General features: G+C 45.4%; 1 protein-coding gene across 1 annotated transcript in view; it reads right to left on the reverse strand.

The window, feature by feature from the left end:
* The window catches only part of ELP3 (elongator acetyltransferase complex subunit 3), a 123,336-nt gene extending 102,916 nt beyond the window's left edge, over positions 1 to 20,420 (reverse strand). The window contains exons 1-3 of the mRNA XM_068973815.1: positions 20,329 to 20,420; positions 12,687 to 12,786; positions 9,551 to 9,689 (exon numbers count right to left, since the gene is read on the reverse strand). Of these exons, the coding sequence (XP_068829916.1) occupies positions 9,551 to 9,689; positions 12,687 to 12,786; positions 20,329 to 20,347 (258 nt within the window). The 5' untranslated portion in view covers positions 20,348 to 20,420. The remainder of the gene's footprint in view (positions 1 to 9,550; positions 9,690 to 12,686; positions 12,787 to 20,328) is intronic.
* Positions 20,421 to 21,970: the final 1,550 nt, after the last annotated feature.

Genomic DNA, 21,970 nt, shown 5'->3' on the forward strand with positions numbered 1-21,970 from the left:
GCTGCACTTAATATCTCAGCAAATTTGAAAAACTCAGCAGTGGCCACAGGACTGGAAAAGGTCAGTTTTCATTCCAATCCCAAAGAAGGGCAATGTCAAAGAATGCTCACACTACTGCACAGTTGGGCTCCTTTCACATGCTAGCATGGTGATGCTCAAAATCCTTCAAGTCAGGCTGCAACACTACATGAACCAAGAACTTCCAGATGTACGAGCAGGATTTAGAAAAGGCAGAGGACCCAGAGATCAAATTGCCAACATCCATCAGATCATAGAAAAAGCAAAGGAATTTCAGAAAAACTTCTGCTTTATTGACTACGCCAAAGCCTTTGACTGTGTAGATCAAAACAAACTGTGGAAAATTCTTCAAGAGATGGGAATACCAGACCACCTTAGCTGTCTCCTGAGAAATCTGTATGCAGGTCAAGAAGCTACAGTTAGAACCGGACATGGAACAACAGACTGATTCAAAACTGGAAAAGGAGTAGGTCAAGGCTGTATATTGTCACCCTGCTTATTTATCTTATATGCAGAGTACATCATGCAAAATGCCAGGCTGGATGAAGCTCAAGCTGGAATCAAGATTGCTGGGAGAAATATCAATAATCTCAGATACGCAGCTGACACCACCCTAACGGCAGAAGGCGAAGAGGAACTAAAGAACCTCTTGATGAGGGTGAAAGAGGAGAGTTAAAAAGCTGTCTTAAAACTCAACCTTCAAAAAACTAAGATCATGGAATCCGGTCCCATCACTTCATGGCAAATAGATGGGTAAACAATGGAAACAGTGACAGACTTTATTTTCTTGGACTCACAAATCACTGCAAACAGTGACTGTAACCATGAAACTAAAAGAAGCTTGCTCCTTGGAAAAAATGTTATGAGAAATCTAGACAGTGTATTAAAAAGCAGAGATATCACTTTGCCAATAAAGGTCCATATAGTCGAAGCTATGGTTTTTCCAGTAGTTGTGTATGGATGTGAGAGTTGGACCTTAAGGAAGGCTGAGTGCTGAAGAACTGATGCTTTCCAACTGCGGGGCTGGAGAAGACTCTTAAGAATCCCTTGGACAGCAAGGAGATCAAACCAGTCTATCCTTAAGGAAATCAACCCTGAATGTTCATTGGAAGGACTGATGCTGAAGCTGAAGCTCCAATACTTTGGGCCACTTGATACAAAGAGCTGACTACTGGAAAAGACTCTGATGCTGGGAAAGATCAAAGGCAGGAGAAGAAGGGGCTGACTAAGGATGAGATGGTTGGATAGCATCACTGGCTCAATGGACGTGAGTTTGAGCAAACTCCGGGAGATGGTGAAGGACAGGGAAGCCTGGTGTCCTGCAGTCCATGGGGTCGAAAAGAGTTGGATACAACCGAGTGACTGAACAACAGATATACACACATACGTACATATATCGGAGAAGGTGATGGCACCCAACTCCAGTACTCTTGCCTGGAAAATCCCATGGACGGAGGAGCCTGGTGGGCTGCCGTTCATGGGGTCGCTACAAGTCGGACATGACTGAGCGACTTCACTTTCACGCACTGGAGAAGGAAATGGCAACCCACTCCAGTGTTCTTGCCTGGAGAAACCCAGGGACGGAGGAGCCTGGTGGGCTGCAGTCCATGGGGTCGCACAGAGTTGGACACGACTGAAGCGACTTAAGCATTAGCAGCAGTACATATATATACACACACAATAAATACAGATACACATGTGTTATGTGTATGTATGTGCACGTACATACATACACCTACATGTTTATTTCCTCTGTTCACTGAGAGCATCTGGTAGCAGCAACACTCTAACAGCACTGAGCACAGCTAGCATTCAGATCTTTGTTTCTAAATGCCCTTCTCTATAGCCAACAGGGACCTCTTGTATAGACAGGGTATTCCGCTCAATGTCATGTGGCAGCCTGGATGGGAGGGGAGTATATGGATGCTGGGTCACTTTGCTGTCCACTTGAAACGATCACAATATTGCTAATCGGTTATACTCCAGTACAAAATTTAAAAGTTTAAAAAATAATAAGAAATGAAAACTCTTCTCTAGTCAAAGAAACAGGGCTCCTTGGAGACAAGGCCGATTCCACAGCTGGGGTGAACAAAGTACAAGATGAGCCTGGAACATTTTATTATGACAGAAAGCTAGAAACGGCTCAAAGAATGATGAGGACATTTGAAAAGGAGACAGAAACCATCTTGAAAGGGCTCCTACTGGACAAAATTGGGAAAATTTGTACATGAAAATAACGAATGAGGAAACTGGAAGTCTGATGAGGAACTGGACATTTACACAGTTTCCAAGTACTTCAGCACACAAGACTTGTTAACTTCAAAGTGGAAAAGAGTAACTTCACAAAGGGGATGCCTGGCAGACACCCGCTTCGTCACAGTGGATGACATGAGCGACAGGACAGCAAGCTACGCACCACCCGACAGGCTGTAAGAACACGGTGTCACGTCCGTGACGTTCCTGCCAGAGACGCCAACTACTACGCACCACCCGACAGGCTGTAAGAACACCATGTCACGTCCGTGACGTTCCTGCCAGAGACGCCAACCCGAGCCTAATCGTGAGGACACATCTGATTAAACCACACTGAGGGAGACCCGATGCAACAACTTGCCTGATATCCTCAAAAGCGTTAAGGCAACGAAGTCCAGGAAAGATGGGGGCAGTGTCTAGCCTGAAGACCCATGGCAACCGAACACAGCACGTGATTCTGAACCGGGTCCTGCAGCTTACTGTTGAGACAGCTGCTGAAACTTGAATGAGACGTGAGGACTAGAGACTGATAACGTATCCATGTTAAATTCCTGATTTTGATGCCTTTACTGTGGTGATGTAAGAAAGTGTCCTTGTCTGCAGGAAGCACACGTTGAAACATTCAAAGGCATCGGTTTTGCAACTTACTCACAAATGGCTCAGGGAGAAAGTGTTCTTCCCACTGGCTTTTCAACTTTTCTATCCGCCTGTGATTATTTTTTAATAGTAAAAAGATTTTCACACAAATGTTTTTATTTATAAGGAGATACAAGTGGTATATGTATACCACTGATGAAGATGATCTAATTTCTCAATCTTTTATTGAGGACCTTCGATACAGGCCAGGTTCTGAGCCACACAGAGCAGGTGGGCCCTAAGACTACAGAAATACTACTGCAGGCCTCTGTCCTCTGAAATCACACAAGTGAGAAGGGGAGGAGGGTTTAGAGAAATAAGCTATTTCCAAAAAACACAGTAAAAAGCACATCGAAAATACTACTACTACTACTACTAAGTCTTAGCATATAATCCGGCCATCATGCTCCTAGGTATTTAGGTACTCAAATGAGTTGAAAACTTTTGCATACACAAAAACCTTCAGGCAAATGTTTATCACAGCTTTGGTCATCACAACTGCCAAAATTTGGAAACAGTTGGGGTGGCCTTCAATAGGTGCATGGACAGACAAACTGCAGTACACTCAGACAATGGAGTATTATTCAGTGCTAAAAAGAATGAGCCAGCAAGCCACTAAAAAGACAGAGCATAAAAGCTTAATGTGCACTGCTAAGTAACAGAAGCTAATATGAAACAACTACAAAACACACTGCTTCCCACCACATGGCATTCTGGAAAGGCAAAACTAGAGAGACAGTAAACAGATCAGTGGTGGGCAGGGGAATGAGGCAGAGGAAAGCATCATTAGGGGAGTTTTAGGGCAGTGAAACTATTCCATACGATACGATTTGGTGGATACAAGACATTGTGCATTTGGTAAAACCCACAGAATGTACAACTGTGAGAGACCCTAATGGGAACTGTAGGCTTCAGTTAATAGTGATGTAGCAAGACGGGTACAGTATTGGGTGCAATCTCAAAAATGACAGAATGATTTCTGTTCATTTCCAAGGCAAACCATTCAATATAACAGTAACTGAAGTCTATGCCCCAACCACTAATACTGAAGAAGCCGAATAGAACGGTTCTATGAAAGATGTCCTTTTCATCATAGGGGACTGGAATGCAAAAGTAGGAAGTCAAGAGATACTTGGAGTAACAGCCAAGATTGGCCTTGGAGTGAAAAACGAAGCAGGGCAAAGGCTAACAGAGTTTTGCCAAGAGACCACACACTGGTCAGAGCAAACACCCTCTTCCAACAACACAAGAGATGACCCTACACAAGGACATCACCAGATGGTCAATAGCGAAATCAGATTGACTATATTCTTTGCAGCTGAAGATGGAGAAGCTCTATAGTCAGTAAAAACAAGACTGGGAGCTGACTGTGGCTCAGATCATGAACTTCTTATTGCAAAATTCAGACTTAAAGAAAGTAGGGAAAACCACCAGGCCATTCAGGTATGACCTAAATCAAATCCCTTACGATTATACAGTGGAAGTGACAAATAGATTCAAGAGCTTAGATCTTATAGAGTGCCTGAAGAACTATAGACAGAGGTTCATAAAACTGTACAGGAGTCAGTGACCAAAACCATCCTCAAGAAAAACAAATGCAAAAAGGCAAAATGGTTGTCTGAGAAGGCCTTACAAATAACCGAGAAAAGAGAAGCAAAAGGCAAAGGAGAAAAGGAAAGATATACACATCTGAGTGCAGAGTTCCAAAGAATAGCAAGGAGAGATAAGAAAGCCTTCTTAAGTGAACAATGCAAACAGAGGAAAACAACAGATGGGGAACACTAGAGATCTCCCCCAAAAAATCAGAGACACCAAGGGAACATCTCATGCAAAGATGGGCTCGATAAAGGACAGAAATGGTATGGACCTAACAGAAGCAGAAGATATTAAGAAGAAGTGGCAAGAATACACAGGAGAACTATACAAAAAAAGTCTTAATGACCCAGATAACCACGGTGTGATCACTCACCTAGAGCCAGACATCCTGGAGTGTGAAGTCAAGTCGGCCTTAGGAAGCTCTACAAACAAAGCTAGTGGAGGTGATGGAATTCCAGCTGAGCTATTCCAAATCCTAAAAGATGATGCTGTGAAAGTGCTGTTCAATATGCCAGCAAATTTGGAAAACTCAGCAGTGGCCACAACTGGGAAAGGTCAGTTTTCATGACAATCCCAAAGAAAGTTCAAACTACTGCGCTGCAGCTGCTGCTAAGTTGCCTCAGTCGTGTCTGACTCTGTGCAACCCCACAGATGGCAGCCCACCAGGCTCCCCCGTCCCTGGGATTCTCCAGGCAAGAACACTGGAGTGGGTTGCCATTTCCTTCTCCAATGAGTGAAAGTGAAAAGTGAAAGTGAAATCGCTCAATCGTGTCCGACTCTTTGCGACCCCATGGACCGCAGCCCACCAGGCTCCTCCATCCATGCGATTTTCCAGACAAGAGTACTGGAGTGGGTTCCCATTGCCTTCTCCAAAACTACTGCACAATTGCACTTATTTCACAGGCTAGCAAGGTAATGCTCAAAATCCTTCAAGCTAGTCTTTAACAGTACATGAATCGAGACTTTCCAGATGTAGAAAAGGCTGGATTTAGAAAAGGCAGAAGAACCAGAGATCAAATTGCCAACATCCACTGGATCACAGAAAGAGCAAAGGAATTCCAGAAAATCATCTGTTTCACTGACTACACTAAAGCCTTTGACTGTGTGGATCACAAGAAACTTGGAAAATTCTTAAAGTGATGGGAATACCAGACCAGCTTACTTGCCTCCTGAGAAACCTGTATGCAGGTCAAGCAGTGACAGTTAGAACCGGACACCGAACAATGGACTGGTTCCAAGTTGAGAAAGGGAGTACATCAAGGCTGTATATTGTCGACCTGCTTATTTAGCTTCTATGTAGAGTACATCATGCGAAATGCCAGGCTGGATGAAGCTCAAGCTAGAATCAAGATTGCTGGAAAAAATATCAATAACCTCAGATATGCAGATGACTCCACCCTTATGGCAGAAGGCGAAGAGGAACTAAAGAGCCTCTTGCTGAGGGTGAAAGAGGAGAGTGAAAAAGCTGTCTTAAAACTCAACCTTTAAAAAACAAAGATTATGGCATCTGGTCCCATCACTTCATGGCAAATAGATGGGAAACAACGGAACAGTGACAGACTTGATTTTCTTGGGCTCCATCATCACCGTGAATGGTGACTGCAGCCCTGATACTAAAAGATGCTTGCTCCTTGGAAGAAAGCTATGACAAACATAGATAGCATATTAAAAAAAAAAAATAGCATTACAGTCAAAGCTACAGTTTTTCCAGTGGTCATGTATGGATATGAGAGATGGACCATAAAGACTGAACGCTGAAGAATTGATGCTTTTGAACTGTGCTGTTGGAGAAGACTCTTGAGAGTCCCTTAGACTGCAAGGATATCAAACCAATCAGTCCTAAAGGAAATCAATCCTGGGTGTTCTTTGGAAGGACTGATGCTGAAGCTGAAGCTCTAATACTTTGGCCACCTGATGCAAAGAGCTGACTCACTTGAAAACAGCCTGATGCTGGCAAAGATTGAAGGCGGGAGGAGAAGGGGATGACAGAGCATGAGATGGCTGGATGGCGTCACTGACTTCATGGACATGAGTTTGAGAGAACTCCAGGAGATAGTGAAGAACAGTGATGCCTGGCATGCTGCAGTACACGGGGTCGCAGAGGTGGATGCGACTGAGCGACGGAACAGCGACAATTGATGCATCAATTATAGGGCAACCTGGGGGAGGGGGAAGTACAAGCAACTCGGTACTTTCTGCTCAACTGTTCTGTAAGCCTAAAGCTCTATAAAAAAATAAAAACAAAGCACAACAGTAACAGCAGGGATAAAGGCATGGAGTTTAGGATGCATGACAGATAGGGGATGACATTAGCTGTGTGCTCTTGACATTTTTAGTAGGTTACTCTGGTGGATTTGCTGCAGCTAAGACAAAGCAGGCCTGTTAGGAAATGACTCCAATAACCTCCAAAATAAGAAATGATAAAGGTCAGAACATTCCTACCCATGGTGGAAGGAACGGACAATGCATTTCACATCATTTGGAAACCAAATCGATGTGGGCACCATGAACTAAGGTGGTCCAGAAGGATGAAAGAGCAAGTCTGAGCAAGCAAACAAATCTGGTTTCGCCACACTGGAGGGTCTACAGGCAGTCAAAGGAGAGGTGTCTAACAGGCAATTTGACGTGGACATGAAGTTTGCGGAAAGGCTGGAGCTGGGCGTCAGCATACGGCGGTATTGAAAAACATCAGTGGGGGCCTCCCTGGCAGTCTAGTGGCTAAAAAAAAAAAAGACGTCAGTGGATGAGATCACCAAAGAAAGTGTGTGAGGCACTAAAAACATTGGGCCTGGGACCGCAGAAAATACCCATTTCTAAAGGCAAGCAGAGCAAGAGTAGCTCTCAGAGAAAGAAAAGAAGTGATTCGAGCCAGGAGGAGGACAGAGAATGGAATCGTGGAAACCAGGTGCCTTTGTCAGGTCCAGAGGTTGACAAACCTTTGCTTGCACAGTGGCAAGCCCGTACATGAAGCCTAAAACTGACAATTCAAGATTTATCCTGAAAGCACATTATTTAGGGATATGGACGTAAATGCCAAGAAATCAGCTAAGACTTAAAAGCCATTGCCCTGGGTAGGGGAGGAGGCAGGGGGGCTGTAAAGTGGAGGTTTGGGACTATTCGTTTTTCTGAAAGCCTTCTGTACTTCGGTACAAACCAACCAACGAACCGCAAACACTTAAGTATAGAGAAGAGACTGGGATGGATGGTACCCTCTGTGCAAAGGTTCTGGGGAGTAATTAGTCACAAGTGTGATGTGGTCCAGGAAGAGGCAGGTACCTGGCAGGTCATGTAAGCTGTGAGAAGTACAATAGCCCCACCCAAGGAACAGACTGAACTTAGTTCACACTGGGAATAAAGGATTCCACTCTGGGCACCAAGTTTGAGGAGGGCCCAAATCCCACCCTGTGTCTTTCACACTCATCCCTGTTATCCTGGAGGCCTGGCCTCAACTGAGGCTCTTCATGCCTAGCTCAAACTGAGAGCATTCCAATTGGTCTTTCTGTCTCCAAGCGACTGACCCTCCATCTTGATACCACATTTTCTTTCTTTCTAATTTTGGCCGCACTGGGTCTTCACTGCTGCACGCAGGCCTTCTCTAGCTGCAGTGACTGCGGGCTTCCCTTTGCAGTGGCTCCTCTCGTGGAGCACAGGCTCCAGGCACACGGCGTCAGCAGTTGCGGCTCCCAGGCTCTAGGGCCCTGCAGTGGTGGCGCCCGGGGTTAGCTGCCCTGCGGTATGTGGGATCTTCCCCGACCAGGGACTGAACTCGTGTTCCCTGTACCGGCAGGCGGATTCTTAACCATTGGGCTACCAGGGAAGACCTCCCTACATCTTGTATCCAAATTAATTTTCTGAAAAAATCTGTCTGGTTCCCATCACTCCCCTTCTCAAAAATCTTTTGCAGTTTCTTTGTATCTGGCTTCTTTGTTGGGATATCTGGGCTTCCCTGGTGGCTCAGCTGGTACAAAATCCGCCTGCAATGCGGGAGACCTGGGTTCAGTCCCTGGGTTGGGAACATCTCCTGGAGAAAGGAACAGCTACCCACTCCAGTATTCTGACCTGGAGAATTCCATGGACTGTATAGCCCATGGGGTCGCAAAGAGTCAGACACGACTGAGTGACTTTCACTTCACTTAAGACCTTTGACAAGCAGATGCCACACTAACACTTCACCCCGAAGTCCTGCTGCTTTCCAAAGTGAAGCGCAGCCCTGGCGAGCCTGGCTCACTTGTGGTTTCCCCCCACACACCTCTTACACCGTCTGTGCCCTAATTCCTGCCCCTTGCTCCCACGACTCTGTGCTTGCTCCTCCCCGCTGACATGGGCCCCACTTCTGGGTCGGTCAGGCGCCACACTTTCCCCCTCTTGGGTCCTTCCTAGTCCCTTGTACTGTAGGGACATCTGGCTTCTGGACACCCTCCTGAATGGTGTCAACTGGTTCACAGCTACCATACGTATTAACATAATGACTCTGCACTATCAGTTAACTTTTCAAAATACCCTTTATAAGTATGTTATAAGCCACGAGCTTAAGGTGGCCAACAATATTTATCATCTTCTGGTAGTTACCAACGTTCAGTCTATACTTTTAAAGACTTCCTCCCCCTCACCACCCTATGCCCCGTGAGCGCGTGCTCAATCGCGTCCAACTCTTAGCGACCCCATGGACTGTAGCCTGCCAAGCTCCTCTGTCCATGGGATTCTCCAGGCAAGAATACTGGAGGGGGCTGCATGTCCTTCTCCAAGGGATCTTCCCTACCCAGGGGTCGAACCCATGTCTCCTGCACTGGCAGGCAGATTCTTTACCACTGAGCCACCTGGGAAGTCCCACTTTTAAAGACACCAAAAATCAAATCACCATCTTTTCCTCTGAGTGACTCTCTTCCCTGGCATTCTCCGAGCAATCCTGCACACATCTCCACTCCAGTACACACCACAACAGGTGGATTTTATGAATTCAAATCGCCCACCTCCACCTCACTACGTGGAGGCAGGGATCTGCGGCCCAACAGATACACAATCAATACGTGATGACTCGATCACTCACCCCACTGGCAGTTCTGATGGGTTTCGCCTTGAGCTTGGGGACCAAGACCTTCCGATGCTGAGGCGGGACCGCAGCGATGATGTCCACCAGGCGGGGCTGTGCCGAGAGCCCATATTTGGCAGCTGTCCTGGTCTTCACCCTGAAAGTAGAGCATCCAGCGTGATCAAGGTCACAAGATTCCAAGGACAAGCTACCAGAAGAATAACCTATAAACCATGCCACCAACTCCCACGATCCCGTATCCCCTCACCAGATGACAACAGTGGCTCTAACTGTCAGGGAAACAGGAGAACAAAATTCAGGACTTCTTGTTCTCTGGAGTACCACAGAGAAAGCCAGATGACCAGGGGACAGGACCCAGGACAGTGACATGGTTGAGGCCCCGTTCAAGGTAGTGCTCCAGCCTCAAAGGACTCGACCCTCCCTCAGCTTCCACACCACGCATCTGGGATGAGGTTAACCTCGCGCAGGGGCCTGCTCAGCACACTATGGAATGATCAGACATGCACTTGGCCTCCACTGGCACCTCTCCCTGTTGTAACAACCAAAACTTTCCAGACGTTGCAAATGTCTTGGGGGTGGGTGGAGGGGTGGGAGTAGTCATGACTGGTTGCAAACCATGGTCTCAGGCCAAAAAGCAAAACAACCGAAAGCAAAGCTATGTAGACCTGAACAGGAAATAAAGTATTGGGTTGGCCAAAAAGCTCATCTGGGTTTTTCTGTAAGATGTTATGGAAAAACCCAAATGAACTTATTGGCCACTCCAAAATATATTTTCTAAAGCATTTAAAATATTTTTCTAATATAAAATATTACCTGAACAGAACAATAAACCATGTAATATACTTTAATAATTATAAAATAATCACTCTTGTAACCACATTCCAAGAAAAAGAACATGATCACCATTTCAGAAGACCCCTGTGTGCCTTCCTGACTGGAACTCTATCCACACCCTCAAAATAACCTTTATCCCATCTAGTTTTCTTCTATGATTGTAAAAGAAAAATTGTTCCTCGTTTTTTCCTATAATTGTACCAACTTTTCTTTTCTTTGTGGCTGCTAGCCAAATCCCATAGTCACTTTAATCCATCTAGAAATACTAGGAGGTGTTCAAATCCTTTGAACAAATGTTTACTGAGTTCCTAAGAGGTACAGAGACTACCTAAGTACCTGCGGCGTCAGGAAGTGTAAGGCAGAGCTGTCTCGTGCTCTAGGTTTGCAGACAGGCGTGCACAAAAACAAGTCTGCAAATAATAAAAACATACGTGATAGAACACACACCCAACCATGAACGCTTACAGCGCTCGAGATGAACTCTGTGTTCTGGGGAGACGTTCATGGAAAATGGGTACAGAAACGCGTAGGCTTCACAGATGGGAGGGAGTTTGGGGGAGAATGGATACATGTATACGATGAGTCCCTTTGCTGTCCACCTGAAACCATCACAACATTGTTAACTGGCTTTACTCCATCGCAAAACAATAAGTTTAAAAGTATATACATTACAACGAAAAAGAAAGGTGTTAAGAGACCTGGAAGTTCTCATCACAAGGGAAGAAGAATTTTTTTTTCTATTTCTTTAATTTTGTTTCACTATGAGAGGATGGATGTTCACTAAACTTACTGGAATCATCTCATAATGTATAGGCGGAATCACTATACTGTGTATCTTCAACTTAAAACAGTGCTACATGTCAACTGTATCAATAAAACTGGAAGAAGTAAAAAATAAAAAAGGAAGGGAAGAGGAAGTTGGTAGTGAACATGGAAGAGGGTTATAATGAAGACGGAGTAGGCAAAATTGTGACCCGGACTGGACCCAAGGTAAAGGATTCAGAGGTGACACTAGCGTTTCAAGCCTGGGTGAAGGTGAAAACAATTTGGCCAAGAGGCCATCTGAGTACCAGCTGGTTTTAAGGAAGATGCTAACTTTTGCTTTAGATGTGCTAAATTAAAGATGAAGGACAAAAATATATAAGACACGGAAATGTTCATGAGAAACAAAAGATTTGTATAATTATGGGTACAGCCAACAAAAAAATAGGGGGGGGAATCAGTTAAACACATGGTATAAAAATCAATAAAATATAATGTCTCCATAGTAAAACAGTGACTCCATAGTAAAAAAGAGTATTGATTTCTTCAGCTAATGTTTATTAAGCACAATGTTCCAGAGAAAGGGTAAAGCATATTTTTTCTAGACAGGGTCTAGAGAAATGTCATGGAACAGTGGCTAGACCACCGATGGCCTGGGGGTGGGGAAGCAGATCACTAGAGCAGATCTGTGAGTGCGCAGTGGGTAAACAGATGCAGAGGAGAGACCACTCTTATTTGACCAAGCTGAACCTGACTCTGGAGAGGAAGTGGGTGGGCGTGTCCAGGAGGCTCTGAAGCGGGGAAGGGCTGGATGACACCAAATGGCCCAAAGAGAGGGTCTTCCTGGGAGCCAGCCGCCACCTGCTGTGTCTCAGAGGAGGGACCGCAACGAGAGGAAGGACGTGAAGTGAGACGGACAGCAGGACAGACCACGGGCTCGGGAGGCAGATGGTCTGATTCCAAACCTCAGCTCTGCCAATGACCATTCACTCTGGGAAAAATTACGTAACCTTCTCCGTCTCGGGGGACCCATGTCCAGCGAGGTGAGTACTGACCTCAGACAGTGTCTGAGAGTGTCAGCCGGGCTAACACGTCCAGTGTGCTGCTAACGGTGACCCGACTACAGAAAGTGCCCAAGAGACATTAGACGCTACTAGGAATAGTAGGCTCTGAGGCAGCTCTGCCATGCATAATCAACAGGTCAGGGCAGGAAACTGAGTTCTCAGTTAAAACATGAAACCCGAGATAGAACCAGTAGCGTCTGAAATTGCATGCATGAGAGAGATCTATTAATACTTCCCAAGAACAAGATTACCTTCTTTTTTTAATAGATCCACTTACTTATTTTTTAGATTTTTGGGGGGATGCGGACAATTTTTAAAGTCTTTATTGAATTTGTTACAACATTGCTTTTATTTTATGTTTTTGGTTTTTTTGGCCCCGAGGCATGTGAGATTCCAGCTCCTTGACCAGGGATCAAACCCACACCCTCTGCCTTAGAAGGCCACTGGATCACCAGGGAAGACCCTCCACTTACTTATTTAGATCGATGTCTTTCCCCTGTTCGTGAGCTTCAATTAGTTGTTTAATAACATCTCCTATGGTCAGCATCATTAGCTGAGCAGGGCTGAGATCTCCTGGAAAGATAATATTTGACAATGTAAAATTATTCAGTAAACATTTTTGTATTTGCTAGCAGTTTTCCTTCCAAAATCATTCCAATCATGCTGAAATAATAGCTCAAGTTTACCAGTGAACTTCTATTGTTTACAATTTGGCCATATATCTTATACCTTTAATATAAAAACAAACCTGAGTTCACCTACATACGGGAAGAGTTCACTCTAGAAGCATATACACGGCAGGCACGATAGACACGGGAGAGCAGAGACAAACAGGAAGGGAAAGGACCGAATTACACAGGAAAGAGCCAGAGGAGTCAAAACAGCCTCCCTTCATCTCCAGATTTTTGATTACGTTTAGTTGTTTTACTTCACCTGATTCTCAGAAGAAAGTGAGGTGGATGGAACAAGAGTATCTGCCTATCCCATAAACATGTTACCAAGGGGTGAAGCTGAAACTCAAACCCAGGTGTCCCCAGAAGCAGAATTACACAGCAGTGTAATACTGTTTTGAAATACAAAGGCAGGGGTCTATCCTCGCCTAGGGACTTTAATGCATCCCTAAGATTCAGTCTAAACAGCACTGCAACCTTCTCCTGGCAAATGAGGCCCTCCTTCTCACGGAAGAGGCAACAGCAGAAGCTGACATGGCATGACCCACCCCTTTCCCGCAAATACACTTGCCTGGTTCAAGGATGGGCAACTATTCAGGCGGGGGCCAATCTGAGCTCTTTTACTCAAGGCAAAAAAGACACCAGTCCCTTTCCAGTGGTAAGAGCTGTGAGATTTCAGCTCGGGAGCTGCTAGCAAGCACACTTCCTGCCTGCAGAGAAAGCTGGTGTCTAAAGATAATGACATCATCAGAGAAGAGTAAGAGGAGAAAGCTCTGGCCCTCTCATTTACTTGATCTCATTTGAGACCTCACAACAACACTGGAAGGTGGGCATTGTTTTCCCATTTCACAGATGTGAATAATTAAGGCAAGTTAAGACATCATTGTAAATGGCATGGTTAAGACTCAAATTCAAGCCTTTCTCTCACAACTTACATGCTGTTTCCCACTGTGCCATAGCACCTCTAATTTCCTGAGACACAGCTACCATGAACAATTTGAGAGAAGTCCATTTATAATCGGAGGCTAATGCTTTCTAAACCGTGTAACTCAACCCTTCAGTATTCTACAGAGGTGCCCAAGGGGCCATGTAACAGACAGGGCTGGTGGTGAGGAAGGTAAAGCGGGGGGGTGGGGGCAGAGGGAAGGTCTCTTTCTCCATTTCAACCGAAGCAGCTTCACTTCCATCTGTTTATATATTGAAGTTCTGCATAAGAATTTATTTGGAGGGAAAAAGGGACTTCAGGTGATAAAAAATACAGGCAGACCTCATGCAGTCTGGTTCCAGATAACCACAAAAAAGGGCGTACTACAATCAAGTATGTCACACGGATATTTTGGCTTCCCGGTGCACACACAAGTTATCTTTACACTGTACTGCAGTCTGCTAAGTGTGCGATAGCAATACGCCTTAAATAAATGAGAGACACAAGTTTTGGGTGGCTTCTTCTGGCACGGGTATGCGTGTAAGACACTTAAATCCCATCTTGACTCTTTGCGACCCCATGGACTGTAGCCCACCAAGCTACTCTGTCGGTGGGATTTCCCAGGCAAGAGCAGTGAAGCGGGTTGCCACGCCCTCCTCCAGGGGATCTTCCCGACCCAGGGATTGAACTCTCGTCTCTTATGTCTCCTAGCACTGGCAGGCAGGTTCTTTACCACTAGTGCCAGGGCACTCTAATTTACAAGGAGAGAACAGGAATTTCCCCAAGGCTCTGGAGAAGGCAATGGCACCCCACTCCAGTACTCTTGCCTGGAAAAGCCCATGGATGGAGGAACCTGGTAGGCTGCAGTCCACGGGGTCGCTGAGGGTCAGACACGACTGAGCGACTTCACTTTCACTTATTAATTTCATGCATTGGAGAAGGAAATGGCAACCCACTCCAGTGTTCTTGCCTGGAGAATCCCAGGGACGGGGGAGCCTGGTGGGCTGCCGTCTATGGGGTCGCACAGAGTCAGACACGACTGAAGCGACTTAGCAGCTGCTTACCTTAGTAACAAGAGTGAGGCATGGGAAAGTGCTGCCGCCTTGTGGACACGTCCCGCAATAGCAACCTTCAACCTACAGGCAGATTCTTTACCACTGAGCCACTTGCGAAACCCCAAAACTATTGCTTATGGGTACTCAATATTCATAAAGACTACATGTGCGCTCAGCTGCCCAGCTGTATCTGACTCTTGGCGACCCCATGGACTGTAGCCCGCCAAGCTCCTCCGTCTATGGGATTTCACGAGCGAAAATACTGGAGTGGGTTGCCATTTCCTCCTCCACAGGATCTCCCCAACACAGGAATTGAACCCAAGTCTCTTATGTCTCCTAGCATTGGCGGGAAGGTTCTTAACCACTAGCGCTACACAGCATTCTAATTTACAAGGAGAGAACAGGAATTTCCCCAAGCCTCTCCGGTGGCTCGGCGATAAAGAATCCCCCTGAAATGCAGAAGCTGCAGAAGACCCAGGTTCGATCCCTGGGTGGGAAAGATCCTCTGGAGGAGGAAATGGCAACCCACTCCAGTATACTTGCCTGGAGAACCCCACGGACAGGGAAATCTGGCAGGCTACCTTCCGTGGGGTAGCAGAGTGTCAGACACTGCTGAAGCGACTTAGCAGGCACGCTGCTTACCTCAGTAACAAGAGTAAGGCATAAAAAAGTGCTGCCGCCTTGTGGACACGTCCCACAATAGCAACCTTCAACCTACAGGCAGATTCTTTACCACTGAGGCACTGGGAAACCCCAAAACCTATTGCTTACGGGCACCAATAGTCACAAGGTCTACGTGAGTGCTCAGTTGCTCAGCTGTATCTGACTTTTTGCGACCCCACGGACTGTACCCCGCCAGGTTCCTCTGTCCATGAGATTTCCCAGGCAAGAATACTGGAATGGGTTGCCATTTCCTCCTCCAGGGAATCTTCCGAACCCAGGGATGGAACCCAGGTCTCCCTCATTGCAGGAAGATTCTTGACCAGCTGAGCCTTCAGCAAATATACTCTTTTTACTGGTGTTGAGTTTTGCCTCGATGTTGAAGGCTGCCAGCTGCTCAGGGTGGTGGATGCTGAAGGCTGGGGTGGCTGTGGCAATCTCTTAAAATAGGACAACACTGGAAGTTTGCTGCAGTCCCTGACTCTTCCCTTCATGAACAATTTCTCTGCGCATGCAATGCTGCTGGGTGGCATTTTACCCAGGGTAGAAGTTCTTTCAAAATTGGAGTTGATCGCCTCAAACCCTGCTGCTGCTTTATCAAGTAAGCTTAATATTCTAAAGCTTTTATTGTAATTTCAACCATCTCCACAGCATCTTCACCAGGAGCAGATTCTGTCTAAACAAACCAGTTTCTTTGCTCACCCATAAGAGGCAGCTCCTCGTCCATTAAAGTTTAATCGTGACACTGGAGCAATTCAGTCACATCTTCAGGCCCCACGGCTAGTTCTCCCGCTGTCCCCACATCTGCAGGGACTTCCTCCACTGACGCCTTGAACCCCTCAAAGTCATCATGAGGGTTGGAAGCAACTTCTTTCAAACTCCTATTAACATAGATTTTTTTTTTTACCTCTTCCCATGAATCACAAATGTTTTTAATGGCACCAAGAATGGTGAATCCTTTCCAGAAGGTTTTCAGTTGACTTTGCCCAGGTCCATCAGAGGAATCACAAGCTATGGCAGTTATAGCCTAAATGGATTTCTTAAATAATAAGACTTGAAAGTTGAAATGACTCCTGGATGAGACTGCAATGGATGCTGTGTGAGCAGGGATGAAAACAGCGTTAATCTCATACATCTCCGCCAGAGTGCGTGGATGCCTAGGTACATCAACAATGAGCAGTGATACTTTAAAGGGCTCTGCTCTCAACAGTGGGCATAAAATGTCAGTAAACCATGTTGTAAACAGGTGTGCTGTTTATCCACACTTTGTTCCATTTGCAGAGCACAGAGAAGATTCAGCATAATTCAGATGGTAAATAAGCATTTTGTTGCTGTTCAGTCGCCAAGTTGTATCCTACTCTATTGAAACCCCATGGACTGTAGCCCACCAGGCTCGTCTGTCCATGGGATTTCCTAGGCAAGAATAGGGGAGTGGGTTGCCATTTCCTTCTCCAGGGGATCTTCCCGACTCAGGGATCAAACCCCCATCTCCTGCATTGGCAGGCAGGTTCCTTATCACTGAGCCACCAGACTGTCAGCATTGTGATTGTGAAAGTCGCTCAGTCGTGTCCGATTCTTTGTGACCCCATGGACTATATAGTTCATGGAATTCTCCAGGCCAGAATACTGGAGTGGGTAGCCTTTCCCTTCTTCAGGGGATCTTCCCAACCCAGGGATCGAACCCAGGTGTTCCGTATTGCAGGCGGATTCTTTACCAGCTGAGCCACAAGAGAGTCATCCTGCCCTCTGAAGCTCTCAAGCCAGGCACTGACCTCTCCTCTCTAGCTACGAAAGTCCTGGCGGCATCTTCTTCCAACAGATGCCTGTTCTGTCTACACTGAAAATCTGCTGTTTATTACAGCCACCTTCATGAATTATCTTAGCTGGATCTTCCGGATAACTTGCTGCTCTGCCATGCACTTTGATGCTGTACAGATGATTTCTTTCCTTAAACTTCACGAGATTGAGCCCTGCTAGCTTCAAACCTTTCTTCTGCAGCTTCCTCACCTCTCTCAGCCCTCAAAGAATTAGAGTTAGGGCCTTGTCTTAGGTTAGGCTTGGGCTTAAGGGAATGCCGTGGCTGGTTGATCCATGCAGATCCCAAAACCTTCTCCATTATCAGCAATAAGGCTGGTTTGTTTCCTTATCATTCATGAATTCACTAGAATATCATTTTCAAATTCCTTCAAGAACCTTCCCTGTGCATTCACAACTTGGCTGTAGTTAGCATTCAGGCTATCTCAGTTTTCAACAGGCCTTCCTCACTAAGCTGAATCATTTTCGGCTATTAATTTAAAGTGAAAGATGTATGACCCTGACTTTTATTAATACCTGACCCCTTGAAGGCTGTTGTAGGGGTACTAACTGGCCTAATTCAGTAGCATTTACCAGTCCTCATTGTCCAAAGGAACAGGAAGGCCTGAGGAGAGGGATGATGATGGGGGAATGGCCAACAGGTGGAGCAGGCGGAACACATCACTTATGGATTAAGTTCGTCATCTTACGTGGCAGTTTGTGGGACCGCCAAACAATTACAATAGTAGTATCAATGATCACTGATCACAGAGCACCATAACACACACAGAAATAGTGAAAAAGTCTGAAATACTGTGGGATTACCAAAATGTGACTGAGACATCAACTGAGCAAATGCTGTTGGCAATATGGCACCGACAGACTTGCTCAACACAGAGTTGCTACAAGCCTTCAATCTGCAAAAATAAAGAAAGAAAACACAGTATCTGTGAAGTACACTAAAGCTAAGCACAGGAAAACGAGGCATACATGGAGATAAAGATTTAAAAATGTCTGGACAGCTCTTCGGTGTATCGAAAGTTATCTGGAGAAGTAAATTGGTACGAAAAGTCTACATGGAGGAAATCAGAGGTATCTTTAGAGAAAGGGCAGGGTTTGGACAAGCAAAACACAGGGCAATCCAGAAGGAACAATGTTAGGTATAGGAATTAGCAATCACATTTATATGAAAGTGTTGCCAAACTGGAATAGAGCCTTTCTGACAGGGTTGGGTAAAATCAGATTACAGGGTACACTGGCTACTCGACAAAAGATGCAATACACAGTGAAGAATTGTATGTTTTCGAGTTTGGGAGTAAAAAGATCAAAGTAGTGTTTAAAGAAAATAAGTACAGATTGATCCTTGAACACTGGCTTGGACTGTGTGTGTCCACTTTTTGCGTTTTTTTTTTTCCCCCCAATAAACACAGTACCTGTATTTTTCAGATCCTTAAATTAACTAAGTGTGGGGAAAAGTCTTTGTTTAATTAGCGACCACAATATGTGGAAACAAAAGAACTAGGATTTGAGTCCTAATCCTATCCAAACTATATGAGTTTACTGCCCCTGGGTGAGTCAGTTGTCAGGTTTTTTGCTTTTGAGACAGAGATAGCAATATTCGGATTTTCAACTGCTTGGTGGTGGGGGCAGTGCCTCCAATCCCAGAGTTGTTCAAGGGTCAACTACATACAAAATACACTACAGAAAATGAGCATACAAAAAACAATTCAGAAGATGAAAGAATACACATAATCTGCATACTAAGTAAAAGGCTCTTGAAAGGCAACTTTGTTGAAAAACACACAGAAGATTTAAAGCAGAACACTTGGATGACAGACTCAGTCCCTAGCTCCCAAATCCTACTGGCTGTGTCGTAATGGGAAGATCAATGCCTTCTGAGCTCCTTTTTCCTTGTTGGCAAAATTGGGATAATACATACACATTTCACAAGACCAGTGCAAGAACCAAGTGAAATAATGTACATGTGAAAGTCTATTATTCGAATATTAGTTCTTCAATGAAGGTGGATTAGAGGAATGGTGGCTAGAATAAACTATTGCAAGAGGCAATTTCTGTAAGAACTAGCAGGGCTTGTTGATAGATGAAATTATAAGTAAAGCTGTCTGGCCTAACAGACAGAGGAGCAAGTTAGAGGGAGATGGCTAACTAATTAGGGGTAAGCGGTCTTTGAGCCCACAAAGCAACTGAAGGTAATTTGGATACTTATAGTACCTGATGCCAAGAGGCATAGTAATCAAGGGCAGTTTTTTTTGTTTGTGTGTTTGTAGAAACAGCCTGACCAACCAATTCGGTTCTGTTTCCTAAGTATAATTTTGGGCTAGGAAAGTTACTTAATTCTTTTAATCTCAACTTCTTCATTTGTAATTTGGAGACGATACCCACATTAAGAATTATTAGCAAAGGCTCAATAAACGGTAGCTACGGTTCTCATAACCATCATTACTATTAGACCGACTTCTCAGATGAGTTTACAGAGATAACACTACAACCTGCGAGAAAATACTTGAAATTTGACTCTAGCTGGGTGAACAACTAAAGATGAAATCGCTCCAAGCTAACTCAGGAGGTAATACAAATAGGAATAATTGCCTAATTACCCCACAGATTCCAAGAATAACTCGGCGTTTCTCTTTCCTTTTTAAAAAAAACATTTAGAACTTTAAAACAATCTCAAAAAGGACGTGAAATGTGTAGTAAAATCTTAGCAAATTAAGAGTTTGAGACTGTGTTAAATCCATCGACCGCGTAAATTTCTTGGAATAGAGCTTTTATCGTTTATGCAAAAGACACCAAGGGATGACCAGAAAGGAAGAATAAGGATAGGCCGGTTTAAAAAGCACAGTAGCAGGGAGAGACGAGTTCACAAACTGACCACAGGTGGTGCGGAGACTGGCAGGCAGCAGATTCCCGCGGGAAAAACCGACTTCAGCATCTGATGGCCCGGGTTCGCCCCTTCCCTTCCACCACCCGTTCCCTCTCCCTGTCGCACCTTTGCGCTTCTGCCTCATCTCTCCGCTGTCGTAGCAGCCGCCACCCCAGAAAATGTAGCTATCTACTCGGACCACGGGGGAAATTGACAGCCACCAAGCAACCCTGTCCTGTCGTAAAACGACGGAAACATATCGTAAAGCTGTCGCGAGAAGACCACGAGTGCAAGGGTCCGCCCTGCCTTCCTGCGGCGGCTCCCGGAGCCTCTGGAAGACGGAGCAGAGCTACTGAGGCCATTCGGCCGGGGGTCGAAGGGCTGTAGGATGCTAACACCCGAACGCCACCGCAGCTCTGGCCTTAGAAACCTTGATCGGAGCAGTACAGCGACCGGACAGAGCTTATAGACAGAGGCTGCGCCCGGGAGCCAAAACGAGAGGGTGGGTGTGGATGGTGTCTAAATAAGGTGGAGGAGCCTAGGATGCGTTAGGTCCGCGGGAATGTGAGGGGGAAGAGAGTGATGACAAGCCCGCCAGTGTGGAGGAGACTAGATTTAGAGCCTGGAAGAGACCATGCAGCAGCCAAGTAACGCTGTGAGGTCCAGACTTGGACGCCAGTTGATCACTCTGGTCTCAGGCAAATGGGACGTATCAATAACCATCATGAAAGCTTCGAAAGTTTCTCCAGAAAGACACACACACGGACAGCTTTGTAGAGTTTGGAGGCAGGACCTGGGATCATGGTTTTCTGAAACCCATCCATGATCTCCTTTATTCATAGACCAGAAATTAAGAACCCCTCTTATTGCTACAGGACTCCCCCGGTGGAACATTGGTAAAAGAATCTGCCTACCAATGCAGGAGATGTAGGAGACCCGGGTTGGATTCCTGGGTCAGAAGGATCCCCTGGAGGAAGAAATGGCTCCAGTATTCTTGCCTGGAAAATGCCATGGACAGAGGAGCCTAGAGGCCCAGTCCACAGGGAAAGGGGGGTTGCAAAGAATTGGAGGTGACTTGAGCATGCAGGCATGCACTTATTGGGACTTACCTGGTGGTCCAGTGGCTTAAGACTCCACACTCCCAATGCAGGGGGCTGAGGTTCCATGCCTAGTCTGGGAACTAGATCCCACATACTGCAACTAAGAGTTCATCCACTCCAGTTAAAGATCTCTCAGATAGCAACTAAAAGACCCTACATGCTGTAGCTAAGACCTGGCACAGACAAATAAATACATAAATTAAAAAAAAGAAAGAACCCTCTTATTAACACATGAAGACATGAATGTGTGCTGTTTCCAGTTCCTTACTTTGCACTAGAATTGAGGTAACTCCAAGTCTTTGGCCTCACCATAACACTGAAACTCTCCTGGTCAGTTTTTGTGACTGTCCCTCAGGACAAATTCAGTAACATGTATCTGTCACTATCGTCATCTTAGTACCAAGTGACATAAGTTAGCTACCTAGAACGTCTTCCAGGACCCTCCAAGAAAAACCCTTAGTTTTTCTTCTAATTTTTCTCAATCTTCCCATATATCTTCTCAAAATATAGGTATTCCACGGGGGTTGCTTCTTAAAATTGTCTCCCCCAAAGTGATCCCCAGAGTACCAAAGCTTTCAAAACCATCTGTTTGTTCCCATATTTGTAGTCCAGCCTCAGCTTCTCCCCTGCTTGACACTGTGTTAGATCTGTGTGTAATGTGTATCAGA

Source organism: Capricornis sumatraensis, chromosome 6 (genome assembly GCF_032405125.1).
Source record: "Capricornis sumatraensis isolate serow.1 chromosome 6, serow.2, whole genome shotgun sequence".
NCBI classification, from domain to species: domain Eukaryota; kingdom Metazoa; phylum Chordata; class Mammalia; order Artiodactyla; family Bovidae; genus Capricornis; species Capricornis sumatraensis.